Source organism: Sorex araneus, chromosome 2 (assembly GCF_027595985.1).
Source record: "Sorex araneus isolate mSorAra2 chromosome 2, mSorAra2.pri, whole genome shotgun sequence".
Lineage (NCBI taxonomy): Eukaryota > Metazoa > Chordata > Mammalia > Eulipotyphla > Soricidae > Sorex > Sorex araneus.
The window spans coordinates 330,025,627-330,053,511 of NC_073303.1; the positions used below are offsets into that span (position 1 = coordinate 330,025,627).

General features: G+C 40.6%; 1 protein-coding gene across 1 annotated transcript in view; it reads left to right on the forward strand.

Annotated features, from left to right (window-relative positions):
• Nucleotides 1-21,208, forward strand: part of MYOM1 (myomesin 1) — a 142,493-nt gene extending 121,285 nt beyond the window's left edge. Inside the window, exons 27-38 of the mRNA XM_004606000.2 lie at nucleotides 1,235-1,379; nucleotides 2,045-2,104; nucleotides 2,639-2,706; nucleotides 5,250-5,363; nucleotides 6,639-6,726; nucleotides 7,671-7,709; nucleotides 7,808-7,913; nucleotides 11,633-11,796; nucleotides 14,119-14,155; nucleotides 14,386-14,408; nucleotides 16,982-17,037; nucleotides 20,412-21,208. Of these exons, the coding sequence (XP_004606057.2) occupies nucleotides 1,235-1,379; nucleotides 2,045-2,104; nucleotides 2,639-2,706; nucleotides 5,250-5,363; nucleotides 6,639-6,726; nucleotides 7,671-7,709; nucleotides 7,808-7,913; nucleotides 11,633-11,796; nucleotides 14,119-14,155; nucleotides 14,386-14,408; nucleotides 16,982-17,037; nucleotides 20,412-20,702 (1,191 nt within the window). The 3' untranslated portion in view covers nucleotides 20,703-21,208. The remainder of the gene's footprint in view (nucleotides 1-1,234; nucleotides 1,380-2,044; nucleotides 2,105-2,638; nucleotides 2,707-5,249; nucleotides 5,364-6,638; nucleotides 6,727-7,670; nucleotides 7,710-7,807; nucleotides 7,914-11,632; nucleotides 11,797-14,118; nucleotides 14,156-14,385; nucleotides 14,409-16,981; nucleotides 17,038-20,411) is intronic.
• The last annotated feature ends 6,677 nt before the right edge of the window (nucleotides 21,209-27,885 follow it).

Genomic DNA, 27,885 nt, shown 5'->3' on the forward strand with positions numbered 1-27,885 from the left:
GCACACTGACACGTTGCTGTGTACACACAACGTAGATACACATACTAAACTTGGAGAGCTGCCTATAGTCGTTGCAGTTGGTTCTAATCATCCATTTTGCTGGGAAGCCATTCCTGATTTAGGCCAAATTACCTGGAAGGAGTCTCTGAAACAGTTTCTCCTTCAAGTGATTTGTGTGAGTTTGTGTGTATGGGGAGAGGGGGTGGTCAGGGTGGGGTGAAGAGAGGGGATAGGTCTACTCTTAGAAGTAGGTTTGGCAACTAGCCAACAAAGTAAAGAAAAGCTAAATAAAAATGTGGGGAATGTGGTCTCAGTTGGAGCCTGGCTTCCTGCAGGGCTAGTTCTGGGACATGAGTTGTACCACAGAATTGATCCCAAAGCTGAGCCTTCATTCTATTTTATAGGGAAAATTCCTCAATTCATATATGTTATGGAACTTGTCTTTGTGTGCCCTGAAACTGGTATTTATCTTTACACTAAATTTTTTTACAGAAGAAAAACATGGCTAAAGCAAAATGAAAATATAAGCATAATAAGTCGATTTTCAGTTCTAATAGCACAATTTCAGTTTCTTAGGAAAAAATTGACTTCAAATGATTTAGAAGCATTTAATTTTTGGTGAAATGGCTCACTGGATGGTTCTTGGGAGCCAACAGGGCCACACAGTGGTCTTAGAGGACCAAGTGGTGCGGATGAGTGAACCTAGGCCTCACACATCAAAAGCTAGTGAACTTGGCCCCTGGATACACTTTTATTCACAGTTAATTCAGCATATATTTATTGCCTGCTGTAGACCTTGCAGCTAGTAGGTACCAGGGATATTAGCAGTGAATGATACCATCACTTCTCTCATAATGCCTATTTCAGGTATTATGCTAATTAAAAATTAATGTAATCTTGAAGGTAAACTGGTAATCTAAAAACAACTTTTCAGCAAAATTTTGTGATGGTTCACAAGAAACGTATATTTTTAACTAAATTTTAGGCTTTTTATTTATCAGTTCTGATAAAATCCATATACTCTATTTAATATTTTCCTTTTTCTGAATACAGGGATTTTGAGGATGTGCTTTTCTAAGAGAGCATTAACAAGCAATCTTACTAAACTATGCTTCTTTGGGGTGGGGGGTTGTTTTTACATTACTGGGTATATAATCATCCAAGTAAAATATCTGTATTTATCTCATTTTATCTCATTTATCTCAATTTATCTCATTTTGTTTTCACATTGAAGAAATACAAGATGCATATTGACCGAAACACTGGGATAATTGAAATGTTTATGGAAAAGCTCCAGGATGAGGATGAGGGAACATACACTTTCCAAATTCAAGATGGAAAAGCAACTGGCCATTCAACTCTGGTTCTCATTGGAGATGGTAAAAATTCTATGGAACATTGACTAGAAGCCTTTATTACTTTCTTTGATGTTTTGTGAAAAAATGTTAGGAACTGTTTCTTATTTGGGTTAGAATATTGGAGATACAACTTTCATTTAATACTTTTAGTTAATACTTTCATAGTACTTAACTTCACAGAAATGAATGTTAATGTTAAAGAATATCAACTTTACTCCTGGATCACAGGTAAGACTCCACTTAAATTATAGATAAAAAGGCAGTTATTATTAGAAGTTTTCAATGAAGTTGCAAAATACCATGTAAGTATCAGAAGCAAATTATGCAACTGTTAGTTTTTTTACTGTAAATTATTTAAATGAAAAGAAAAATGTACAAAAGTAGAATATGCCAAACCTGTCAATCATACATCATAACGCAGTTACAATAATTTAGCTACCATAAACTGAAATAAAATCCATGAAGATTTGAAATGAGACATTAACACAGCACGAGGTTGGCCCGCTCTGTGCATCTCCATAATGACTCCACTATTAGTCTCTTGACTTCGCAAGTTACTTAATTTTTTTCAACTATAAAGATGGAAAATTAGAAAGATGGTTATCATAAATCTGTTGCATACTGGTAGACATGAATATTTACACTATTCAGTTCAATTTTATACATCCCTATTTTTCTATTTTTAGTTTATAAACAGCTACAGAAAGAAGCTGAATTCCAGAGGCAAGAATGGATCAGGAAACAAGGTAAACATAGGCGATGAGTAAAGAGAAAATCTTTAATTTCTTGAACAAACTGTAGCACTGTAGCACTGTCTTCCTGTTGTTCATCGGTTTGCTCGAATGGGCACCAGTAATGTCTCCATTGTGAGATTTGTTGTTCTGTTTTTGGCATATTGAATACGCCACGGGTAGCTTGCCAGGCTCTGCCATGCAGGCAGATACTCTCAGTAGCTTGCCAGGCTCTCCAAGAAGGATGAAGAATTGAACCCGGGTCTGCTGCGTGCAAGGCAAACGCCCGACCCGTTGTGCTATCGCTCCAGTCTTTCTTGAACAAAATACTTTAATATTATTGCCAAAGAAAATTAAAATGGATATCTATGTTTATGTTCATAACTGGAATGAAAAAAGATTTGAAAATATTTACTAGTATGTATTTATTAAAATATTTAAAATAAATTTTCAATTGACCACACTTTAACCACCTAAGAATTAAATAATAAAGTTTGATTTTTATGTACGCAATTAATAATAATCACTGTTGTCATTGAAATTTCATAGGTCCACATTTTGCTGAGTATTTGAGCTGGGAAGTGACTGGTGAATGTAATGTACTATTGAAATGCAAGGTAAGAACTAGATAAAATTTTAATATATGTTATACAAAGTAGCACTGTAGCAATGTGTCCCCATTGTTCATGGATTTGCTCGAGTGGGCACCAGTAAAGTCTCCATTATGAGACTTGTTGTTACTGTTTCTGGCATGTCCAATACACCCTGGATAGCTTGCCAGGCTCTTTCCTGTGGGCGGGATACTCTGGGTGGCTTGCTGGGCTCTCCGAGAGAGACAGAGGAATCGAACCCGGGTCAGCCGTGTGCAAGGCAAACGCCCTACCCGTTGTGCTATTATCGCTCCAGTCCATTATACAAAGTAACTAAAGATAAAATACGGTGTGGAAGAGATCAGTTTTCTATTTTCTTTTGAATCACAATTTAGCGTGATACCTATTTACTGTTAAATGATCTATAATTACTGATTATAAAAAACAAAAATAAGAGAAAGCCAATGACTGTTTCTCTTCCTTTTTGTTAAGTATTATTATTATTATTATTATTATTATTATTTTGCTTTTTGGGTCACACCCAGCAATGCACAGGGGTTACTCCTGGCTCTGCACTCAGGAATCACCTCTGGCAGTGCTCAGGGGACCATATGGGATGCTGGGAATCGAACCTGGGTCAGCCGTGTGCAAGGCAAATGCCCTACTCACTGTGGTATTGCTCCAGCCCCATTAAGCATTATTATTGTTAAAATAAAAAATTTGTTATCATCCAAGTTTTTGGCATAAGCCCCTGCTAGACCCCTTGAACATTAAATACAGAGCTGAGGTTACCAGGCAACCAAAGGAGAAGACGGGAAGGTGAGGTTAACAAGAAGTGACACGAAGACACTGGTGCAGAGAGAGTCCTTGGGTGCTTTGCTAGTGCTGGAGGGCAACAGTATGGTCCCCATAAGCATGAGTACAAACACCACTGTAACCATGCTATCTCAACTACAATCTTATATATGGATGGCATGGGAGTGGATTTTTTTTTAAGAGGGCTCACACCCAACTGTGCTTAGGTCTTACTCCTGGTGAGCTCGGGGGTCCATATGCAGTGCAGGGGATGAAACCTGGGGCAGCCATAAGCAGCACAAGCGCCCTACCCACTGTACTACCTTTCTGGTCTCAGTTACAATAATATTGCCTGCTAGACAGTGCGTGGCATTCCTCTCCTCCTCTTCTACATTAGGAACCATTCCTTTGGCCGCTTCCAGAGGATAGCTCAGGTGCAAGGAGACAAAATCTACTGTAGGCAAGTGCCTAAATTAGTGTGACTTTAAAAAAAGAAAGCCTGGGGAGCCAGTAATTCTGTTTCAGGGTCCCCACAAGAGGTGTGGCCAATTATACTGATTAGCCTATTGAAGCAAGCCCAAACCTCTGGAGTCCACTTCTACTTTCTTCCAGTTCTGATGGAACCTTCTAATCCAGGGCCATTTTTATCAAAAACAACGTACCCTGTAACACAGTTCCTTTCTGTAATTCAGGACCCAGGTTGCAAAGTCATAAAGAAGGTCTGTGTGTGTACTGGTTTTACTGCAATTACCAGTGCTTATTCTTATATTAAGGTACCAGCTAAAATATTTTTAAGCATTTTGAAATCTTTTAAAGAGACATCTGTTGTATATAGTTCTCTTTAGGGAATTTAATGTATGTTTGTCCAGTAATTTGTTGGAATATTTATCATTGTTTCTTGATCTGCATGGTCTTTACTCTTTCATAAATTTTAATTACACAAGAAATACATTAATACAGCCCTTATAAAAAATTTAGTAGCTGAAGCTCAAGAACTGTTTCACTAAATGAAGTTGTCTAGCCTTTGTGATTTATGATACACGGCATGTGGTTATTGGCTTTAAATGAGCTTCCTCAAAATTGCTACGCAGTTAATTTATTAAGCCATATGTAATGGATATTAACTAACATTTTTGTGTTCATCATTTTACAATATTATTTTTCATATACCAAATTTTAAAAAATACATAATATTATTTGCTAATTATAGTTCAATAGCACTATAAAATGTATGTAAGCAGTACTATTCTTATATGTAATATTGTTAGATTTCTTTGTAAAAATGCCCTTAATCTTTATGAAAAATTTTGAAGTTAGGTTGGGGTTTGTTCTTTCTGTTTTTTTAATAAAACCTTTTTAGTGGGTGAAGGGACCACATAGAGTAGTGCTAAGGAATTCTTCAGCAATTCTTTAGCAATTCAAATGGCTTTTGTTGATTTCTTTAGAAATCCTTTAGAAATTTTGTTAGAAATCTTCTGACTCAATATTCAGTGATTTTTCTTCAAGAATATTAATGCTGCATTCAAAACTATTTTGTTGTACTCAGGAGATAGTACTAGGGCTCACCATGCATGTGGTCAACCCCAGTTATATCCCTGGCACTACCAGGAGTGACTCCTGAGCACAGAGTTACAAATAATCCCTGAGTGTTGCCTAGTGTGACTCATACCTGCCCATGAAAAAGAATTACTTAATAAATACAGCTTTCCCATATTTCAAAAAGTGTAACTATGATTCACTATATGACTAGTGTCACTATGTATTATAATTTCTAGGTGGCAAATATTAAGAAGGAGACTAATATTATATGGTACAAAGATGAGAGGGAGATATCAGTGGATGAAAAACATGACTTTAAAGATGGAATATGTACCCTGCTGATAACAGAGGTAGGTGAATGTAAGTAAGTAAGTATATACATTTCATTCTTCTGAAACAGAGACTAGATTCAGTGTTCCTTTGCCCCAGACACTTGTAATACCTTACTTTCTTTTAACTCCAAAGGTCCCTGCACTCTTATATCTCCACACACCCACCACACCCAGAATAACTGTATCACCGTCACTGTATCACTGTCATCCCATTCTTCATTGATTTGCTCAGGTGGGCACCAGTAATGTCTCCATTCGTCCCTGTCGTGTTCAGGATCAGGGGAATGAGGCCCATTATTGTTACTGTTTTGGGCATATCAAATACACCACAGGTAGCTTGTTAGGCTCTGCTGTGCGAGATTCTGCATCGCTCTCTTCTGGGAGCTTTGTTTTATAGTCTGGATCTTGGCTGTTAATGAAATTACATGGCGGGAGTGAGGGGGCAGTTTGTGGGTGTGGCTGCCAAGCTATTGAAAAACTGGAGATCTGGGTGGAGGAGGCCCAGTCCGAATCAGAGCAGGTGTGGAGTTCTCAGCCTCGGGTTCCACCTTCTTTTGCCTTCTTCTGCGAGACCCGTGGCAGAATAACTATAGAGATACAAAAGTTTCCCTCACCTTGTGATATGAGTGAATTTGTTGGAAGTACAGCTTCTGATGGCTTAACACCACCACTTTGCCTCTGGTCCACTTTTTTTTTTTCATGAGTGAGTGGCTCCTTCTTCATTTACTTTTTAGCCTGAGGATAAAAATAGGGACAGATATATTATTCACCTTAAGTGTAGATTTTTATCTAGTTTGTGTTGACAGGAGCCTATCTTCCCAAATATATGTCATCATGAATTTTAATAAGGCAGAGTAAAGGAGGACTTTTAAGTCTCAAATTCAGTGTAAGCTTACAGTGAAAGATCATAACTGCAAGCTGGTTGAAAGGTTCTTGTGTGAACTGTTCATTATTCATGTCACTAAATGTTTGTTCAGTGTGTGTTTTGGTGGCAGTTTCATAATCACATTTTAAATTACAGCTTTAAATTCAGACTCCTTTATCTATAAAACTAAGCTTACTAAGGTAACAGGGAGGGACCCTAGGGACACTGGAAAGAGGTGGGCACTCTCTTGGTGGCTATGGTGTTGGAATGATGTGTGCATAAAAAGTATGATTGACCATATTGTAAATTATGATAGCTAATGGTAATGGGAAGATGGTAAGGGAAATGGTAAAGGAAAAATACAAATGCCATGTTTGAATCCACAAGAAGCTATAACGTACACACTCTCTCTCCCCATTCTCACATAGTTTTCCAAGAAAGATGCTGGAATTTATGAAGTTATCTTGAAAGATGACCGAGGAAAAGATAAAAGCAGACTGAAGCTTGTGGATGAAGGTCAGTGCACTAACTGCTGAGGTGCACTTCTGTGTTTTATAGACAGAACATGGAGTTATCGGGGCTGAGCTGCCATTGAAATCATGCTGACATTTTTGGTCTACAGACTTGTTTGAATTGAAATTCAATAGAGTGAGATGCTTCTTTATTCAAAAATGCTTCACTTTAAATCTTCCTAGAAATCAGATATGTACTTTTGATCCTCTGTGGATTCACAGGCATAGTTCAAGAGGGGTCTGTTTCTAATTATATCACTATTTTTGTTTCAAGTTTATAAAAATGTGCCAGAATCAGAAGCCGCTATGAAAAGCATGTCACAGAATAGTCCACTTTTAAAAGATGGCAATAAAGGTTTATATATGAAACACAAGCCCTCTCTGATATTAGCAGAGAAAGAGAACAATTTTCATTTATAGAGACCTCTGGATGGATCCGTCATGATAATGAAGCCCATATATGCCCCTAAGGCTAGCAATTTTCTCCCTGAACTAGATCTTGAATGGTGTTGGCTGACAAAGAGCCCAAATCTGTTTCCAAATTTCAACTCCCCACTCTTGGGAGAGGCGAGACTAAATAAGCTTATTGGCAAAAGGCGTTATTAGACTGAAATATCAGGAAGCCTACATGGTTAATACATTATAAATTGATGACACATTTTAACATGCTTTCTCTAAACTTCCTGGGACTTAAAGCCAAGAACCTTCTTGGATATTTCAGGTAGTTCTTTCTCTAGAATGTAAATATGTTAACAGTTACAAGGAATAGGGGTGGGGGGAATATAAAAATAATTAGCAATCTTTTAAACCTTGATTTTAAAAATTGAGTTATTCCCTCAAAGATCACTTATTCACTTGTGATAACTGTAAAACTGATTAACATCTTGAGATTTGGCTATACATTTAACATTGTATGCTAAAGTTTACTCTATGAATCTCTATCCACAGCCTTTAATGAACTGATGAGTGAAGTATGTAAAATAATAGGTAAGTTAAAATGTTCTCACAATAATGCTTTGCTATTATCTTGTCCAAGGTTTCATGCAACCTACAGGTGCATGAAATATGTTGTTTTCTCCTTACAGCGTTGTCTGCTACAGACCTAAAAATCCAGAGCACAGCTGAGGGTATCCGTCTATACTCTTTTGTTACTTATTACCTGGATGATCTGAAAGTTAACTGGTCCCACAAGTAAGTACATTGGCAACTTCTTCGCTGCATAGAAATTCTTCATGAGGACTGGAAAGCTAATACAGCACATAGGGCCTTTACCTTGAATGTGACTTATCCTGGTTCAATCCTCGATACCAAATATGATTCCCTAAGCAGTGCCAGAAGTGATCCCTGAGCATAGAACAAGGACTAAGCCCTGAGCACTGCCAGGTATGACCCTAAAACGAGGAAGGAAGGAAGGAAGGAAGGAAGGAAGGAAGGAAGGAAGGAAGGAAGGAAGGAAGGAAGGAAGGAAGGAAGGAAGGAAGGAAGGAAGGAAGGGAGGGAGGGAGGGAGGGAGGGAGGGAGGGAGGGAGAGAGAGAAGAAAGGAAAGAAAAAAAAAGGAAAAGTGAAGTGGAGGAATTGTACAGCAGGTAGGGCAGGTAGGGCATTTGCCTTGTGCATGGCTAACCTGCATTTTATCTCCAGTTCTACGTACAATCTCCCAGCCTCCTACAGGAGTGATCCCTGAGTATAGAGATGAGTAAGCTCTGAGTACAGCAGGGTGTTGGAAAGAAAGAAAGGAGAGAGAGAGAGAGAGAGAGAGAGAGAGAGAGAGAGAGAGAGATTCTTCATGGAGAAATTGGAAAAAACAATCTTGTTTTCCTCTCAGAAAAGAAATCCTCTAATGGTGACAAGAATCAAAGATGATATTGATGACACAAACACCAAGGTCATCCCCTTTGTGCCAGATTTGGATTAGCCCCTCAGCATGTCCCTGGTGAGGCCTGAGACAGCCAGAGAGAACATGCCTTTGTGACCAGGAAAGTCATTCTTACTAAACCCCTCTATAATCCAAACTCTGCCATCAGACTCTCTCTATATCCTGGGATCAGATCCTTCTCCTCTCTCTTCTACATTTTCCTTAGTTCTCAGTGCCACACATGTCCCTCGAGCACTGCCAGGAGTCAGCCCTGACTGAGCACAGAGCCAGAAATAGCTTCTGGATACTGCCAAGTTTGGCCTTCAAGCCCAACCTCCCCTAAAGTAGCATGCACTAAGAGAAATCTGAGGGGACAGCGTCACCTTCAGCCCACTCCTGGGGCACCCATTCTTAAGAAGGGCCCTTCTGGACTGAGGTCAGTGAGGAGGAGTGACAATGACGGGGGAGTCAGATAATGATGATTACCATGCACAGGTACAGCTCTAAAGTCATTAGATGTAGAAATTCTTGGACTAATCGCAGGTATATCCGATACATACTTTAGTGAAAAGGAAGTTCAGATTTGCCTAAAGTCACTCCATCTACATGGTGGGTATGAGCTGAGCCCAGGCAGCCGGGCTCCAACCCTCATTTCCAAATTACAGATTGCTGAGCTGGAGATATGATACAGAGGGCAGGGCGCTTGCCTTTCATGTACTGATCTCGTTCAGTAACCAGCACCAAATGTGCTCCCCCAAGCACTCCAGTAATGATCCCTGAACACAGAGCCAGGAGTACCTCTGGATGTGCCCTCCCATGCCCCCCCCAAAACCCAAAAACTAGATGGAAATTTTAAGAAAAACTGCATTCTACAAAACAGTTTAGTGTTTTCTTTATAGTGGTTTTACTGTTGTACAGAACAGTTTTTATCATCATCATTAGTTATTATTATCATCATTTATTTCCCAGGTTCTTTCAAAAAAAATAAGAATCATGAAGTAAAATTCCAGTGTAAAATGTAGAATACTAGGAGCTTCAATTCTCTGATCTATCTCTTTCAGAATATATTTTAGGAAAGTAATTATAAATTTTAAAACATCAAATTCCAAGAAACTGCTCTGTGACATCTAGGACATGTAATATATCTGTCTGAAGAAAAAAAGATAAATCAATGGAATCATCAGTCAAAAGTTTTATATCATTTCTGAAAGAGTTACTTGTTCAAAAAAAGATTAGAAAATTGTGGGACTGAAGACATAATACAGTGGGTAAGGGGCCTGCCTTTCACGTAGCCAGTCTGAGTTTGATCTCCAGCACCTCATCTGGTCCCCCAAGCCTGCCAGGCTTGAACCCTGAGTACAGAGCCAGGAGTAAGCCCTGAGAAAGTAAACAAACAAACAAACAAACAACCCTGAGTGATTAGAACATTGCATTTTGAAGAAACTACTATTAGCAAAGCACAAGGTTCTTACTTTAGTTGACATCATCAGCTACATGGTTGTTGTCTCTATCCTTGTACCTGTGAAAGATTCAGAAATCAGATTGTCTTCTCTGTTTAGGTAGGTATGTGGCAAAGAGGGAAAACCTTGAAATGGGTTTTAGTTGTGTCTTTACTGCTACTTTTGTCTGAAGCTAGTTTCATTATCTGAATCTCAGGTTTCTCTCATATAAAATGGGAGTAATAATGCCTGTTCTGTCTCATAAGACTGATAGACCACTGACAGAATGAATGAATAAATGGCTTTTTGTAAACCATGAAGTACTTTATAAATGTAAGAGCCTATTATGCATATTTGGCAGAGATTAAAGAATTCAAGCAAATTCATTAGAGCAAGGCAGAAAATTCCATCTTTCTAATGCTCAAGATAAATATATTGCTTGGGCTATCAGCACAGATGGGTTCCTTCAATTATATTTTATAATATTAAAATTTTATTATTTTTAAAAAATATAGTGAATAATAAAACGATGATTATTTTTGAATTTGAAATTTTTAATGGAGATTTTAGTTTTCCTATTTTTTAAAGTCTACTTGGCTTATTAGAACTGCAAACTTAATGTATGTTTGTTTTAGAAAATATATTTAACATATTCTATTACAAATAAATAAAATATGATATTGTGCACAGTTTTTATAGGCACAGTATGAATATTTTGGAATAGTTCAGTATTTTCTGTATACCTGTTATTTAATGATAATATAATAAACAGTTAAAATGATCTATAATAAAGTCATTTCCAGGCATCTTTTTTCCCTCCAGTTTTAGAAACTTTTTCATAAAACTCCTTTTAATACCACTTAAAGTACATCTACATTTGCTTTTTTCTCACTTTATTCATAATAGTAGCATTTCTACATGGTAATTTCACAGCCAAAGGACTTTATTAACTTATATTTACTTATTTACTTATTCTCTTATAAAAAGTATTGTATATGGGTATGCACTGGATATCCTATAGAAAACTGAGGAAAGTCACATTATAGGACAGAAAAAGTGCCTTATTCTTTTTTGTAGCCAATATGCTTTTAATTTACTTGTAACCTTACTACACAATGCACATACACATATGTTTTAAATAGTATTGTAACCATGTATGTCAATAGCTGTCAGCCAAGATGAATATCTTCCTTACATCTGTTTCTGGCTCTTGTAAAATTTGATTTATAGTCATGGATCATAAACATTCCCTTAGTCCTACAAATAATCCTAAATAAAAACAAAGATAATTAAAACCACTGATCAGTGTTGTTGTTGCCATCTGCTCTGGACCCCAAAACTGCTATTAAGAGTTAATTGTGCAGATCATTAAGACCCCCTGATACTCCATTCTCCCTGCAGAGCCCAGCCTTCCCACCCCCACGAAAGTCTTAGAATTCAAGATCTGTGCTTCAGGGTCCATAATTGCTCTGTAGCAAAAGAATAACATATGTGGATTCTATGTTGTTTGAAAGCCTATAAACCTTATGGTTAGACGGTCAATAAGAGACAAAGTAAATGAAAACCAGTGTTGGATGGCAGCAAGTACTGATGGCATTTTCTTTGGTTTGAACAGCGGGACTCCTATTAAGTACACAGACAGAGTTAAGAGTGGGGTCACTGGAGAGCAGATCTGGTTGCAGATTAATGAGCCCACTCCGAATGATAAAGGGAAATATGTCATGGAGCTCTTTGATGGTAAAACTGGACATCTGAAGAGTGTGGATCTTTCTGGACAAGGTAAATAAATAGATATTCTGCAGATTCAAATGTACTCTAAAGAAATGGCATTTTTAAGAAGAATGAAGAGGTCACTAGGGTTGACTACTCAAAAATGATGGAAGATTTTTGATAAAGCAAGCGGTTTAAACTCAACAGGGCCAGGTCATAGAAGAAGCGAAAATTCAGTGGGTGGAGAATCAGTGGAAAGTTTAGTGGAAACAATAAACAGAAATAAATCACTTCTCTTTCATACCAAAGGGGGCAGATTCATTTACAATCATGTGAGTAAGAACAAACATCGAAAAAAGAATTGTTCTTTGGTGATTGAAATTCGAGCTTATTCACAGAGTTCAAGAAATCTGTTGAGCTGTAGAAATTGAAGACTTGAGTGAAGAGGAATAATGTATCAAAAATTTGATGAATGTAAAATTTATGATCCAGGACAGAGGGGAGAGTGTTGACTTTGGGGTGACTTTGGGGACTCCAGAAACTAGAGCACACAGACAGAGAGGAGCAGAAGAGGATCTATCTGACCTAAGATTTCTTGGTCTGTTGAGCTGATGGCAGGGACTGGAGATACTCTGGGGAGAACAGAATAGAGAAGAAAGTAATGAGTGATGCAGACAAAACGTTTCTGAGAACATAGTTCTGAAAGTGATGGTCAACAAATCATTAGATTTTCTGAAAGATACATATAGTTAGAAACATAGAACTCAGTGCTTTGGTTTTTGTTTGTTTGTTTTTCACTGATTTTCATTTTTATTGCAGTTTAGCTACTGTGGCTACAGCATTTATGGTTTTGATAGTTTCTGTACCACCAGCATCCGAAGCCCAAGACCCTTTGTTGCTGTCCTATGTCATTTATTCCCTGTGTTTTCAATCCTCAGAATAACTCACAGCATAGAGGGCTGTCTCTAAACCCTTTAGTGAGTTATTTTGTGCTGGTTCCACTTACCCTCAACTCTGCCCACCCAAAGGTCTCCTCAGGGCTGGCAGTAATGCCCCCTAGGACTGTCCACGGATGGGCCTCTCTCACCTGCAGTTATGGGGATTTTGCCTGTAGCCCATTGCCAGCTTGGAGACACAATCGCAAAGGAAAATAAGAAGTCGGTAGATGCATTTTAACTTATTTGAAAAATCACTTTGGAAACTTAGAGATAAGTCAGCAACCAGGTCATATGCCTGGCAAAAGCTATATGGTCCCAGCACCATATGGTCCCCTCAGTATGGTATAGCTCTGCGGCCCACCCCACTCACCTGCAGCACCTCCAGGTGTAGCCTCAGAGGCCCCCACAACCACTGGGATGGTTCAGGTAGCCCCAGCACAGTAGGGTAGCATCCTGAGGTGCACTGAGCCTTCGGCCTGTTTGTCTGAGAATCATTAGTGGGACCCCAGGCTACCTGAACAGCGCTTGGGAGCTCCCAAAATAATCACTTTTATGTTTTGGCCCACCAAAACTTTCTTAACTATCCCACTGTTAAATATGACTTTCCGCAAAAGACTGCAGGTAGTCCTGTCAGCATAGCAACTGCCATCAACCATGTCCAGCTCTTGCTCCTTGTGGAGGGCCAGCAGGAGAGTCTCATTGCCTGAGCTGCAGAAACCAGCTTAGCTTTGTGTTGATTTGGTCCATCTGTGAAAGAATGGTCTCACGTTACAGCCATTTATTTCTTCTGCTTGACTTAAAATATTCATGGCCCACCAAAAAGTTTAAAGAACAGGTAAAAAGTCATTTCAAAACAAATCTGACATTTTTTTTAACCTGTCATCAAAGTGGCCTACTCTGTAGGCTGACAGGATGGGGTGGGGGTGGGGGGGACTAGAACTCTAAAATGCTCATCTTCTTATCTCTGTCTTCTCTGTTCTTTCTTGCACCAGAGAAGCACTGCTTCAGGCAAACATTGACTCTTGAGGTGATTGCTGTTACTCCACTCTTTGACCCAAATTAACAGCAGTCAGGCAACACGTATAACCGTGGAATCAGCTAGCTAGGATGCTATGACGAGGCCCAGGATTCTTACTAGAGAAATGACTTTTATTTACCACAGACCTTTATTTCCACTTTATCTTTGATGGAACTCATTTTGGCCTTTTTTATTTGAAGGAATGAGTGTCTCTTGCTGACTGCAAATTTGTAAAATCCACTTTTTCTACCCAGAGAGTATTTGTTTATCTTGTTAGCCCCCAAAGTTCTAAAATGGACACAGAGGCACAGTTTTCCTCAAAACAGCTTCATTTGAGCCTGGACTGATCATACTGACCCCGTGGTATGAATTTTAATCAGCCCCTGCATCATATTATGGGTGAGAAAGTTCTAACTTCTCATTTCCCCTCTACAGCCTATGACGAAGCCTTCGCTGAATTTGAGAGATTAAAGTAAGTCCCCTTTCCCAGTGAATGTGACTTGCTTGCACTAATTTCTCTGAAATTAAGATGCTGCTCCCTCATCAGGGTGGAGGGGGGTGCTTTTTTTCCCAAAAGCCCTGGGAACGCAGCACTTCCTTTTGCTCTGTCAAGCAATGAAATGCAATCAAGGTTAGCAGACTTTGAACACTAAAGCAAGATTCTTCTTTCTTTGTGTGTTTGTTTGTTTTCCTCAACCACAGACAAGCTGCCATTGCAGAGAAAAGTAAGTAGACCACCTTCGAAGTTATTCCTGGCACCCGTTCAAAATGAAACGTTGATTTTGTTAGCCTAACAATAGAAAGACTAAAGGGAGTAAAAGTCGGATTTCTGCAGGTGTTATTTTGATTCTTTTGTTTTTTAAATGCTAGATGTTCTACACCTTTAATTTTTCATTTAGTCTTTGTGTAAGAATGTCAATGAAAGAAGGTCTCAGGTCACACAAGAGTGCCACCCAGCTCTGGACTGAGCTATCCCCACAAGCCTATAGATCATTGCCCCCATTGACTACAGATCACAGAATAAGTTGTATTCATTTGCAGTAATCACCAATTTATCAGACAAGTGTATATGTATTAAAGAAAAGGATAAGAGGAAATGTTGTAGAGACCTATATATATCAGAAATTTCCCCCGTCCTCCCCCACCCCGCAACATGCACACACATACACACACACCAAGCATTATTTCATTTTCCTGAGAACCCTGGTAGGAGAAAAGATGACAAATAAGGCCTTCCTCATTCCGTGTCACATAATCAGAGTAAAGTCAATAAACTCCAAACCGTCGAGTTTAGGTACCCTGGAGTATGCTCTCTATCAACTGCCAACTGCAAGCATAAGGTGTTCCAGAACAAGTCCTTACAGGCGGCCAGGATTAATGCAATATAAGCCTGCAGGTCCCTTCTTAGTGTGGGTGGTCAACTTTGACTCCTTTTCAGGGCTATAATTACCAATTCAGTCCTGACCTAGAATGAAGGAAAGGAGGGCAAAAACCGAGAAACCAAGCTACTGACTCTGGGTCATTAGGATAGGACTTTTCACCGTCGATCTGCTCTGTTCTCCTCCTTTCTCCCCTTTCCCACTGCCCACTGATGCTCTGGCTCTGGAGACCACTGCAAGTGCTCAGTGAGGCCAGCATGGAGTCAGGATCAAGAGAGTGTCTGAGTCAGGAAGGCGTATTCCCTCCTTTTTAATCCTGAACAAAGCCAACGTCTTCAGCTGTTGGCACTCCTCGAAGCCTCTGTGGGTGAGGAATCTGATCCTCCCGAGGTTCAGGAAATCTTTCCCAAGATCTCTGAATCAGAGAGTTGAGAACGGGAAGAAACCTGAGAGCTCTGCCGTCTATATTTGTAACCTTTTCTCAGCCATGGAGCACTTCATTCCAGCAGAATCTTCTCCACGGACACACTGTGTAGACTAGGTCAAAGCTGTTCACTTTCAGAAGTTGCGTGGGCCTTGCTGCCTGACTCAACACCCTCTTGGATTCCTCTTGGGCCCCACAGTGGAATCCTCTGGGTGCTGTAGAGCTGAGTTTGGAAACTGAACATTCGCTGGTATCATGCCACCTTCTCCATTTGTTCTCCAGATTAGGAGATGGAGGTCACAGGAAAGTAGCATCTATTATCACATGACCAGGGATACCAGGAGCCGAAGGACAAGCTGGGCTTAGAAGTGATGTAAACATGGAGGTTTGGTTCCACTGTCATTCAAAAGTCAATCAAATGTGAGACACATCGGCAGGTCAAGAAGGGGCTTTTTTGGCGACACGCAGACAGGAAGATACTGGACTCATATCCTCAAAGCAACCATCCTGTGTCACTAACAGGAAATTTGGTAGAGAAAGAGAATACAGAAGGAAAGGAACTATAGATTAGTAGGCTCCAAAACAAGGAGTTCCTTCAGGGATGGGTTTTCTGAGGTGTGCCTCATCTTACCTACAAATTTTAACAAAATAAGGACATAATGAGACAAGGACAGTGTCTTTGCCTACGCATATGTTGTTACTAATTTCTTTGGGTGGGTTTCAGAATCAGCAGCGTAATGCTGTCAAGACTCAATCAAAACTTGAGCCTGCCTTGGCAGAGAAGGGAAATGTAGAAAGGAAGATCAAGAGTCACACGCTGATTGAAGGGGACCTAAAAACAGAACATGGCAGCAACTGAGTTCATGCCAGAGAGAGTGGGTTGGAGTGAACTACAGGAAGATCTTTCCCTGGGGCTGATGCAGAGCTCATGGTGTGGCCTAGGAATCAGCCCCAGATTTGGTGTCTTGCCTGTGTCCTGTCCCCACAGTCATAGGTAGTGTAGCACCACTGAGAAATATCAGAATAAAAGGGGGAGCGCTCTAGGGGAATTCTCAAAGAAAGCCCTCATTTGCATGAAGCTCCAGATCTCCCTGCCAGTCAGACTTCGTACAACTTTTTTTAATCAGAAAGAACCCCACAAAAGAAGCAGGCTTGGAGTTCGTTCAGAGAGATCCACTGTGCAATATCAAACCAATCCCTGCTGAGCTGCTCAAGAACCAGGGCACAAAAATCACCAGGAAAATGAGAATTCAGCTCTTGATACAACCAATCTCAGGCTGATCTCTTAGGACAGATGTAGGAGTCTGAACATGCAAAATGCAGGTGTCTGAGGGAGTAGCCCCCAAATCACTTCCTTTGCATAAAGAAAATGGATGTTAAATAATGACAGAAGAGAGGAACTCCACTGGACACTAGTTTCCTGGGATGGTTTGGGGAGTGTGATCTTGGGTGCTCAATCCCTTCAGTGTCTAACCAGAAATGCTTCTGTTTACAGATCGTGCCCGGGTATTGGGTGGTCTTCCAGATGTGGTCACCATCCAGGAGGGCAAGGTAAGCTGGGATCTCTGGGGTCTTCACTCTTGCAAATTAGGAGTGGATTCCAGTGCCCCAGACTCTTCCTTTTCTTTCTTTCTCTCTTTCTTTCTTTCTTTCTTTCTTTCTTTCTTTCTTTCTTTCTTTCTTTCTTTCTTTCTTTCTTTCTTTCTTTCTTTCTTTCTTTCTTTCTATTGGTTGTTGGGAAGGGACAGTTGATTGTGCTCAGAGGCTTTGCCTGGCTCTGTGCTCAAGAATGACCCCTTTTAGGGTCTGGGGGACTATATGGGGTGCTGCATCAAACTAGAGTAATAGCACGTGTAAGGCAAGCACCTTACCCCCGTATCATCTGGCACTCTTCACCCCTGCAACTTTCCTTTTTAAGACATACTTAAATCTCCTCCATCTTATGTCATGACTCCTCATACTTGATTTCAGAAATCAAAGCCATCAATCAAAACACAATTCATTTTTTAATCATGATCATGTTTTATGAGCCACGCATGAAGATGCATGTTTGCTGAGGTGAATATATATAGACTAGTATATTTCCGTATTAGTATCTTTCCAGACTACTTTTAAAATCTGAAGAAGTGGAAAATATTCTATCAAAATAATATGACAAATATAATTTTGGATACAGGGGTTTGGGCCACACCCTACAGTGCTTAAGGATCACTCCTGGCTGTGCTAAGGGGCCTCATATGTGGTACTGGGAATTGAATCAGGGGTGACCACGTGTAAGGCAAGTGCCTTCCCCTGTATTCTCTCTCTGGCCCTGGCTTCATTTTATCCCTTTATTTTATTTGTTGTTTTATTTTGTTTTGGGGCCACACAAGGTGGTGTTCAGGGGTTACTCCTGGCTCTGCACTCAGGAATTACTTCTGGCAGTGTTCAAGGGATCATATGGGATACCCAAGATCGAACCCAGATCAGCCATTTGCGACGCAAGCACTTGATCTGCTGTACTATTTCTCTGGCCCCTATCCTTCTATTTTATTAAGATAAGTTTGATATGCAACTCATAAAGGTAAAGGTATTTGTGGTGGAACAAATTCTTTGCCCATTTCAAAGGAGGAATAAAGACATATGGTGACTGGTTGGAAATAGGGTAATAAAACCAGAGAATCTGAAATCCTTGGTGGGGGTAGATTTTATTGAGCTCTGTTTCTCTTTCATGAGTGGAAAATTTGACCATAATTGACATTAAGCTCAATTTTTACATGTTTATTTGTTTGTTTGTTTTTGTTTTTAAACTTTGTTTTTCATTATCCTCTTTTAAAGCAATTCAAAAAATTCAATTTTCTGATCAGTGAGAATTGAGAGAAAATCTAGGTAAAACACTTTGTGATCTTTATCTAACTCTATCTGGGCATAACTCATAAGTTTTCCATAATGTCAGAAGAGTTTGGAAATTTGTTTGGTTTTGTTAGAAGTCAACACAAGGCTGGGTGAAAATATGGGTAGGACACTTGCTTTCCAGTCTCCCACATGATCCCCCAAGCACTGCTAGGCGTGATCCCTGAGTACAAAGCCAGGAGTGGCCTGAACACCACCAGGTGTGGCCCAGCTAAAATAAAAACTAGGAACAGTAAATGCTGGTGAGATCACAGAAACATATAATTTTTATGTTGCTGGCAGAAATGTCAACCAAAATTGTACAATAACTCAGGAAAACAGTTTAGTGATCATTTAAAAGATGAAACATACATTTACTGTACTATTCGACATCTGCATTCCTTGGCATTTATCTCAGAGAAATTAAAATTACAATCATGGGACTGCAGTGATAGCACAGTGAGTAGGGCGTTTGCCTTTCACATGGCTGACCCAGGTTCGATTCCCAGCATCCCATATGGTCCCCCAAGCCCTTCCAGGAGTAATTCCTGAATGCTAAGCCAGGAATAATCCTTGTGCATTGCCAGGTGTGACCCAAAAAGCAAAAAAATATATAAATAAAATTACAATCAGATGAAAACATGTGCACAAGTGTTCAAGTAAGCTTTATAGGTAATTGTCCAAAACTATAAACAATCCCATGAACCCACAGTGTTTTACCTGCAATGGCATAGTAGACAGCAATGAAAAAATACTGACATACTAATTCATGCAGTAACTTGGTGAATCTGCAAGGAATTATCTTGACCAAAAAAGGTTACTCACCGCAAAAGTTGAATAGTATGGAGTGCTATTCATATGTGTTTGAAATTGCAAAATTAGAAATATATAACAGATTAGTGGCTACCAGAAGTTAGGGTCAGGTGAGGAGACTGGATGGGGAAGAGTTTTTTTTGTTTTGTTTTTGTTTTGCTTTTTGGGTCACACCCAGTGATGCTCAGGGGTTACTCCTGGCTCTGCACTCAGGAATTACTCCTGCAGTGCTCAGGGGACCATATGGGATGCTGGGAATTGAACCCAGGTCGGCCATGTGCAAGGCAAACACCCTACCAGCTGTGCTATCGCTCCACCCCCCAGAGTTTGTGTTTTCAAAAGGGAAAATGATGGATCTTTTTTGCTAAGACAAGAGATGGTAAATACACAATAATAGATAGAGGATTGGATAGAATTAGACAGAACTGAATACATTCACAAACACAAATGCTTATATTAAAAAATGGAAAAATCTAAATGAGATCAATTAATTTTATCAATGCCAATATATTATATTATATATTATACATTTTTATAGTGTTACCATTGGGTGGAGATGGGTAAGAAGACAAAAGATCTCTCTATTATTTCTTATAGCTATTTATAAGTCAGCAATTATTTAAAAATTCCACCAAATAAAGTAAAACTGTATGCTCAAATATTGATATTTTAGAATAAGAATTTTAGCATGGATGGAAATACATAGTACTAGGAAATAGGAATGCATTTTGATAGAAAATCTTTGCAACTGCAACAGGTTGGGTGGCGTTTAGGGGAGAAATAAAAAGAGAAAGATGGAGTTTGAAAATTGCCACGTGATCTCAAGTAGTTATTTAGATTCTGCCGATGGGCTCTAGAGCATAAATAAAATAAATGCAAGTGATTTGGTGGTAATTACAGCAGTGAGATTTCTCTTTTGAGACTGAACCCAAAATGCCACAGTGAGCAAAAAACTTTTGTGTTTATGAAAACAAAAGTTAGGATGGGAAGTGGACACCCGTTCCTTCATGTAGTTTTGATGATATAAATTCATCAAGCCAGGAATCTGAGTACTAAAGAAACCCTCTAGGGTTTTCTGTCACACTGTTAATTAACACACAAGTGCATGAACGTACCACTATAAACCTCCGTCTCCGAGGCTTCTGTTTAGCCTCTGTCTGGTTCCGCCAACCCCTAGAAGGGGCCTGAAAACTGGATCCTTAGAGCTGATCCGTCTTTGTCTCCTAAAACCTGTTTTGCAGGCGCTTAACCTCACTTGCAACGTGTGGGGTGACCCGACTCCAGAGGTCGCCTGGTTGAAGAATGAGAAGTCTCTGGAACCAGATGACCATTGCAGCCTCGCGTTCGAGAATGGCAAGACAGCCTACTTCACCATCCGCGGCGTGAGCACCTCTGACTCGGGCAAATACGGGCTGGTGGTGAAGAACAAGTATGGCTCAGAGACAAGTGACTTCACTGTCAGCGTGTTCATCCCAGAGGAGGAGGCGAGGAAGGCCAATTCGGAGCCCCAGAAGGACAACAAGAAGTCCTAGAGACTGAGTCTCCAGAAGGGCATGGAAGGAGGGCAGTGTTGATGGTTTTGACGTGCAGAAGGTTTGGGGGAAGTAGAAGTCAGTCTTTGTGCTTTCTACTCATTTTTTGTGATTATGTTGGGGGTGGGGATGGTCAGATCTTTATCATATATATTTTAAGGTGCACCAATTAACCATATTTTAATTGTTACTATTTACGCACAAATTGTGTTAAGGAAGATTCCCGGTAGCATAACTATTAAAAAGGGGTTTTAAGGAAGAGACTGGGATTGAGTTAGAGGGACGTTGGATGATGGTTAGGAAGCACATAAATGTTTTTGGAGGGGTTTGGACTTGCTAGACTTTCACCAGTGGATTCTTGTGGTTGGGGACTAGGCATCAGCATCCTGTCAAAACAGAGACAAGCTGTTAAGCCAACCAGTGTGGTTCATGTGTTGTACAATTGTGCTGCCCATCCTTTTGGTGTGCTTGTAATGTGGAACCCCTCAGTATTAATAAACAGTTGACGCATTTTTCCTTTTCCCCATTCGTCTTTCTTTCAGTTCACTCTTTAATTTCTAAGTCTGGAAACTCTGCCCCATTTTTCTCACCTCTTCATGTACCATGACTTTTGATTTAAATCCCTTTGATTTAGAGTTGGACAGGTAAGACACTTCCCTTGCACATGCCCCACCCGGGGTCGGTCCCCAACACCCTATATAGTTCCTAGAGTCTACCAGGCGTGAGCCCTCCCTGAGGATTGATCCAGGAATAAGCCCTGAGCTTATTCCTCACTGGGTGTGGCACAAAAACAACAATCCTTGTGGTTCAAGCATCACTTTTGTCACATGATCCAACACACTCCAGGTCAATGGATGCTCAAAGATGTGAAATCATTGTCATCTGGTACCATATCAATGAAGTCAGTTCTATTGTCAAGATAACCAAAGCAATTGACTGTGAAGTGCTGGTTAAGAATAAATAACAAAGGGCTGGAGCAATAGCACAGCGGATAGGGCATTTGTCTTGCACACGGCCAACCCAGGTTCGATTCCCAGAATCCTATATGGTCCCCTGAGCACCGCCAGGAGTAATTCCTGAGTGCAGAGCCAGGAGTAACCCCTGTGCATTGCCGGGTGTGACCCAAAAAGCAAAAAAAAAAAAAAAAAGAATAAATAACAGGGCGGTGTGGGATGTCTAGTGAAAGAGTTGGCAACTACGGTGCCACAGCTCAGAATAAAAGTAGAATAAGATGGGGCCGGAGTGATATCACAGCGGGTAGGGCGTTTGCCTTGCACGCAGCCAACCCAGGTTCGATCCCCGGCATCCCATATGGTCCCCGAAGCACCGCCAGGAGTGATTCCTGAGTGCAAAGCCAGGAGTAACCCCTGAGCATCACTGGGTGTGACCCATAAAGCAAAAAAAAAAAAATAACAATAACAAAAAATAAAACTAGAATAAGAGGCACTAAGAATATTCACTCTAAGTTCGAGACCTGCCCTTTCTTGCAGGGCTTTTTGAGTGGATCACTCTGCTTTAGGATATTTGATCTTTTCCCATTACTTCCTCACAACCAGTGTGTGTGTGTGCGCACACACACACACACACACACACACACACAAAACCACTCATGCACACCATGGAGGAAATTGTAATGGGAGGAAGGAGGGGTAAGAGACTTACTCCACTCCTTCCTCCTGCCAAGAGTCAAACAGACTTACACTCTGTTTTGCTAAGTCCAGGGCTGGAAATGCCATTTATCTGACTTCTGCTAATCTTTTGCCCGGCCACCTACAGCATGCTATTGCAGAGACATTGGACACTCATCAGGAGCAAAACACTATGTTAGCACCGTGAGTGTGGTATTGAGCTTCCCGAGAGTCAAATAGACCCTGAAGAAGACCCTGATTTTGAGAAATCTCAGGTTTTCCAAACTCCCTCTCTCCCTGGGTGAGTGGACCCACATGGCAAGCAGACAAAGGAACGAAGCCAGGGCAAGGTCTAAGGAGTTTAGAACAGCAGAATTTTGAACCTAATTTTTTAAACAGTATGCGCTAAATTCTGACAACATGTTAAAGAGTTCAAAGTTAAAATGTGCTATCACTAAGATTCACATCAGTCATCCCACAGAGAAAGACTTGATGGAATGTAGTGATAAGGGAGAGAAACCACTCTCATATTCCTAGCTCTATAAGCTAAACCACTTCAATATAATGAGAGTGAAAATTATCTCAGTCATTATAATGATCAAACTTAATCAACCAGATCATAATGTGATGACTTAGGTAAACATCTTTTGTTTCTACAGAGGAAAATAGAATAGTACCTGTAGATATTTTGGTTTAATAAGGCTGAAACTACTTCTAGATGATAAAAATGAAGAAATCTGTGACCTGATAAATGCCAGCTTTCCTTATGTTGAGAATACTAGTCATATAGATATACAGAGTATTCAGAATTCAATTTTTGGTTTTGGTTTTGGTTTTGGGCTACTCGCAGTGATGCTCAGAATTTACTCCTGACTCTGTGCTTAGGGATCAGTCCTGGAGGACTCAGGCTACTATATGTGGTGTCAGGGATTGAGTCCAGGTCAGCTATGCACAATGCAAGCACTCTACTTGCTGTACTATCACTCCAGCTCCAATTAATAATTTAATTTTTAACACTAATATTCAACATATTAAAAAATAAACCTTATGTCTCTTTAAATTTTTTAACTTTTTCTTTAAAATATCTTCATCTTCTATTTAAAAATCTGGCCATCAACAAATTCATTCTGAGTGCTTAAAAAACAAGATTTCCTTCTCTATGACTTGTGAAACTAAGTTATATGTTTGCTTTCCATTTTAACTACTACTGTCTGACTTCAACATAGAATCACAATCAATTAATGGTTTTTAATGTCACTGTCATCCTGTTCATCGATTTGCTCTAGCGGGCGCCAGTAACATCTCCTTTCATCCCTGTCACGTGCTAGTATAGCCCAATAGCATATTGGGTCTTCTTTCAGGATCAGGAGAATGAGGACCATCTCGTTGTTACTGTTTTTGGCATGTTGAGTACACCACAGGTAGCTTGCCAGGCTCTGCTGTGCGGGCAGGATACTCTCGGTAGCTTCCCAGGTCCCCAAGAGGGATGGAGGCTTTTGGGGTGGCCTCTAATCGCCTTTACATGTGTTCCCAGTCTACTTATTTTGGTCGACTGGCATGTTGTAATGATCTGCACACTGACAAACATGTACCTGCCTGCGTCTCTGGGCAGCACCTGGGACATCTGCGGCCTCAGGTTGATCTCTTTGAGGTTGATGGAGTGTGCCCAGAGGTTGTTGAGCAGCTGGCAGAGCAGGACCCTATCGTAGAGGGTCGTGCCAGGTCAAACACCTGTGCCGAGTCCCAGGTCACCCAGTGGTTGGTTGGCAGCACCCCACAGTGGATGAGCCACTGCGTGCACTGCCGCCACAGCTCTATGTCCAACAGCGCTGTGACTCGGCCTGGCGGGGGCAGTCGCTGAGGTTTCTCCATGCCCCAACGATGCCATTCTGTCCGAATCTTGCAAAACAGCCGGTGATGTCCGTCAGGAATCACGCGTAGAGCTCCAGCAGGGATCCCGGGTAGAGTTCCATGCCTGGCATGCTGAGCCGCACACTGCCTAAGGCGAGATGGTGAGCCGGGTTCTAAAGAGCACGAGGGGTTCAAGCAGCACTGGCACCATCTTGCCTCCAACCAAACATGGTATGGTAATTATGGAAAACGAGTCTTATGATGATTTTTGGTTTTTAAATTAAGCCATAAACCGAGGTGTTACAATATAAATGATCACATTACATAAAAATGAAATATTCAGAGATTCCATGATACAAAATTTCATACTATAAAAATGAAAAATTCCAAATTTTACCTCCTTAGAGCATCTGTGGTGTAAAGGTTTAATACTTATACCAGAAAATGAGGTGTCATCTCAGATTGCTCTAGATGGGGAGCTGGGTACCAAGATCTGTAGATAGAGGGTGCCTAAATCAGAAACCAAAATTGGGAATAGTAAAAACACCAACCATCGACATAAAGAAGTAATGAGAAGCTCACCATATGCTCACCATAAGGATGTTCTAGGCAGCAAAACAGAGTCACTGTTTTGTTCAGCCAGCACTGCATGCTTGTAGGCTCCCAGTTCCCGGAACCAGTAGAGAAATCCTAAGCCAAGAGTTCCTATAAATAAGGCTGGTGTCTGGGAGCCCCAGGAAAGCAAATGGAAAACACTTCAAGGGACTCTGGATCTGTCCACAGAGGATCGCTCTTCCAGAAATTGTCCTGCTACCATAAATAATTAGAAAATCAAGAAAACTTAGGGAAGACAATGGGGGCATTGGCTTGCAGACATGCAGGATAGCAATAGCTGAGAGAAGATGTCCTGGGAATAAGAGATTTGTGATTGCTCCATCTTATCACTCAGCTAAGAAGAGAGTAATGGAAGTGCAGGAGGCTGAGGTGGCTAGAATGAGTAGGAAAGAGTCCTGAGAGGGAGTTAGACCAAGAAATAGCTCACGAGCCTGGCTCTGTGAATTCTGGAGAAAAAGTCTCTGGGAAGTAGACAACTGGTTTCCGAGCTCACCCAGGTTGGAAACAGTTCCCATTTCCACCAGCCAGAATGAAAAGACTGCAGTGCATGAAACCAAGTGTGGAGTTGTGGGAGGTGTCTCACCTCAGTCCTAAGGATAAGTTAACCACAGTCTGAAAACTGCTTTGCACCAACAGAGCTTAAAAGTGGGCCTCCTAGGGATTTAAACTCCATTTTCTCAGGTTTAAAGATTAAAAATTTTCTTTAGTCTTTTGGCACTTGATTGTAGTACAAACTAATGCTGTATTATTAACATAAACTGTATGTTCTTATTAGTTCTAAGTAGCAACTGCTTTCAACTGAAAAATAAATCACATAGTATCACCAGCACAATCTCAAAATAGTTTGTTTTGTTCTATTTCAGTGCCCTACTCCCTTGTCAACAGCCAGACTATTTAGATAAAAGCCATAAATTGTATTCAAGATTAGAAACCCATTCAGCATGACATCATGTGATCTTCAAGCATTTGCATTTTGACCTCTCTGGGATTTAGAGATGAAATTACATAAGAAAAAGTCCTGGATGTTTAAAATGCTTACCAAGGGGCTGGAGCGATAGCACAGCGGGTAGGGCATTTGCCTTGCACACGGCTGACCCAGGTTCGATTCCCAGCATCCCATATTGTCCCCTGAGCACCGCCAGGGGTAATTCCTGAGTGCAGAGCCAGGAGTAACCCCTATGCATCGCCGGGTGTGACCTAAAAAGATAAATAAATAAATAAAATGTTTAGCAAGAAACAATGGAGAGAGCCAACTTAACGTCTCAGTCTCTAAAATGTACCATGAAAGATTCCAACATCACTTCTCATGAAGTTATTAAAATTGAAGTTACATTTTCACACAATTTTTAGATATACTTTATTGTCTTCCTGTGTCAAGATGGGAGAATCATAGTGTCACAAAACTCACACACATGCTCTGGAATCCCTTCTCTGGACATTTTCTTTGTTGTCTCTCCTGAAGGGAAAATACTTAATTCTAAAAAGGGGAAAGAATAAAATACAATAAAGTATCATTGAAGGCATTTTGGCAGTAAGATAAAATGATGAAAGTAGTGTTTCCCTTGATCTAAAGTCTCCACAGACTCTGCTCTCTTCTCTTTACTGTATAAAAGTCTAAAGTTTATAGGAATAAGTTACATAGCCTGTCAGAATAGAAGTCATGACAGTATAGCTACTACTAGTGCCGAGATATCCCGTGGGATGCATCCACTCTGCTGGCCCCAGAGCTGAGTCTATGCTGGGAGGAAAGATGCCGGGAAAGGAGTGACACTGCTGTGATGGACCAAGTGAAGGTCTCCTTTCAGGCACCAGCATGACCCTTTCAGCATCAGGGAGTTCAGGATGTCGAATCCATTATGCTGGTCCCAGGATTGATCGTAGATTTCTAAACACACTTTCCTTGCGAGTGAGTATGCCACCAGATGCCCATAGAAAGTATCTCCCCCCATCCACTCCCTTCTGTCTGTACTACTTAATCTGTCCATCTGGAGAAAGGGAACAAGACATCGGACCTCTGTCTCCAGCTTCTGTCAACCAAGACACCTCCATTTCAGGAGCTTCTGTGCCATCCAGCTCCCTGTCAGCAGAATGTCAAACGAGAAGTGACACCCACAACCTGAAAGCATTACCAAAAGAAGCTTTTCACTTCACTAAAAAGAAAGCCACGCAGAGGGAGAAGAGAATAAGTCTCTCCTGGGGCCAAACCACAGAATGTAAAATCCTCTTTCTAAAGAAGGTTTCAGCAGTACCAAAGAAAAGAACTTGAAATGATGAAAATTGAAAACGTTCTTTATTTTACTCTTAGAACTAAAGGAGAAGACATTCACCTATTGGTTATACAAGTTGAAAATCCAAGCTGTGGCTTCTACTCATTTATTCAACAAATATTTTTTCAGTCTGGGATTGAAACTGACCCTGGTCCCCAGAGTTCCTTCAGCTAGACACGTAGAACACAGAACCTTCAGTTTCTCAAATTCCTGCCTTTTGTCTGGGCTTATGTCTGACATAAGTGGAAAATCACAGGCAGCTTTGACCTCTGCACACTCCCGGAAGTCATGGGACTGAGCTGGAATGAGAACTGTTTTTTCCGCCTCGCTAGATGGACTGTCAGGTGTGATGAAAGAGGTTTGTTGGTTGGTAGCTGGAAAGTGAAGGGAGAGAAGACAGAAGAAAACATGTATTGGCTTCTATACATGAACCTCATGTCTGGGAAGAATTGGGAGATTTTGTGAAAATACTTTTAATTGGAGGATTATTTCAAATTTGCATATCTTTGGGTTTGTACTATAAATTTTATTTTTTATCTAGCTTATCTCAGGGGTGTTCACTGTTTTTAAAAAAATTGTTTCTGGGGCTGGAGTGGTAGCACAGCGGGGAGGGCATTTGCCTTGCACGCGGCCGACCCGGGTTCAAATCCCAGCGTCCCATATGGTCCCCTGAGCACCGCCAGGAGTAATTCCTGAGTGCAGAGCCAGGAGTGGCCCCTGTGCATCGCCAGGTGTGACCCAAAAACCAAAAAAAAAATTGTTTCTGCATGGAATGTAATCAAGATAAAGAGTAAACAAAATGAAACTTATCACTTACAAGGG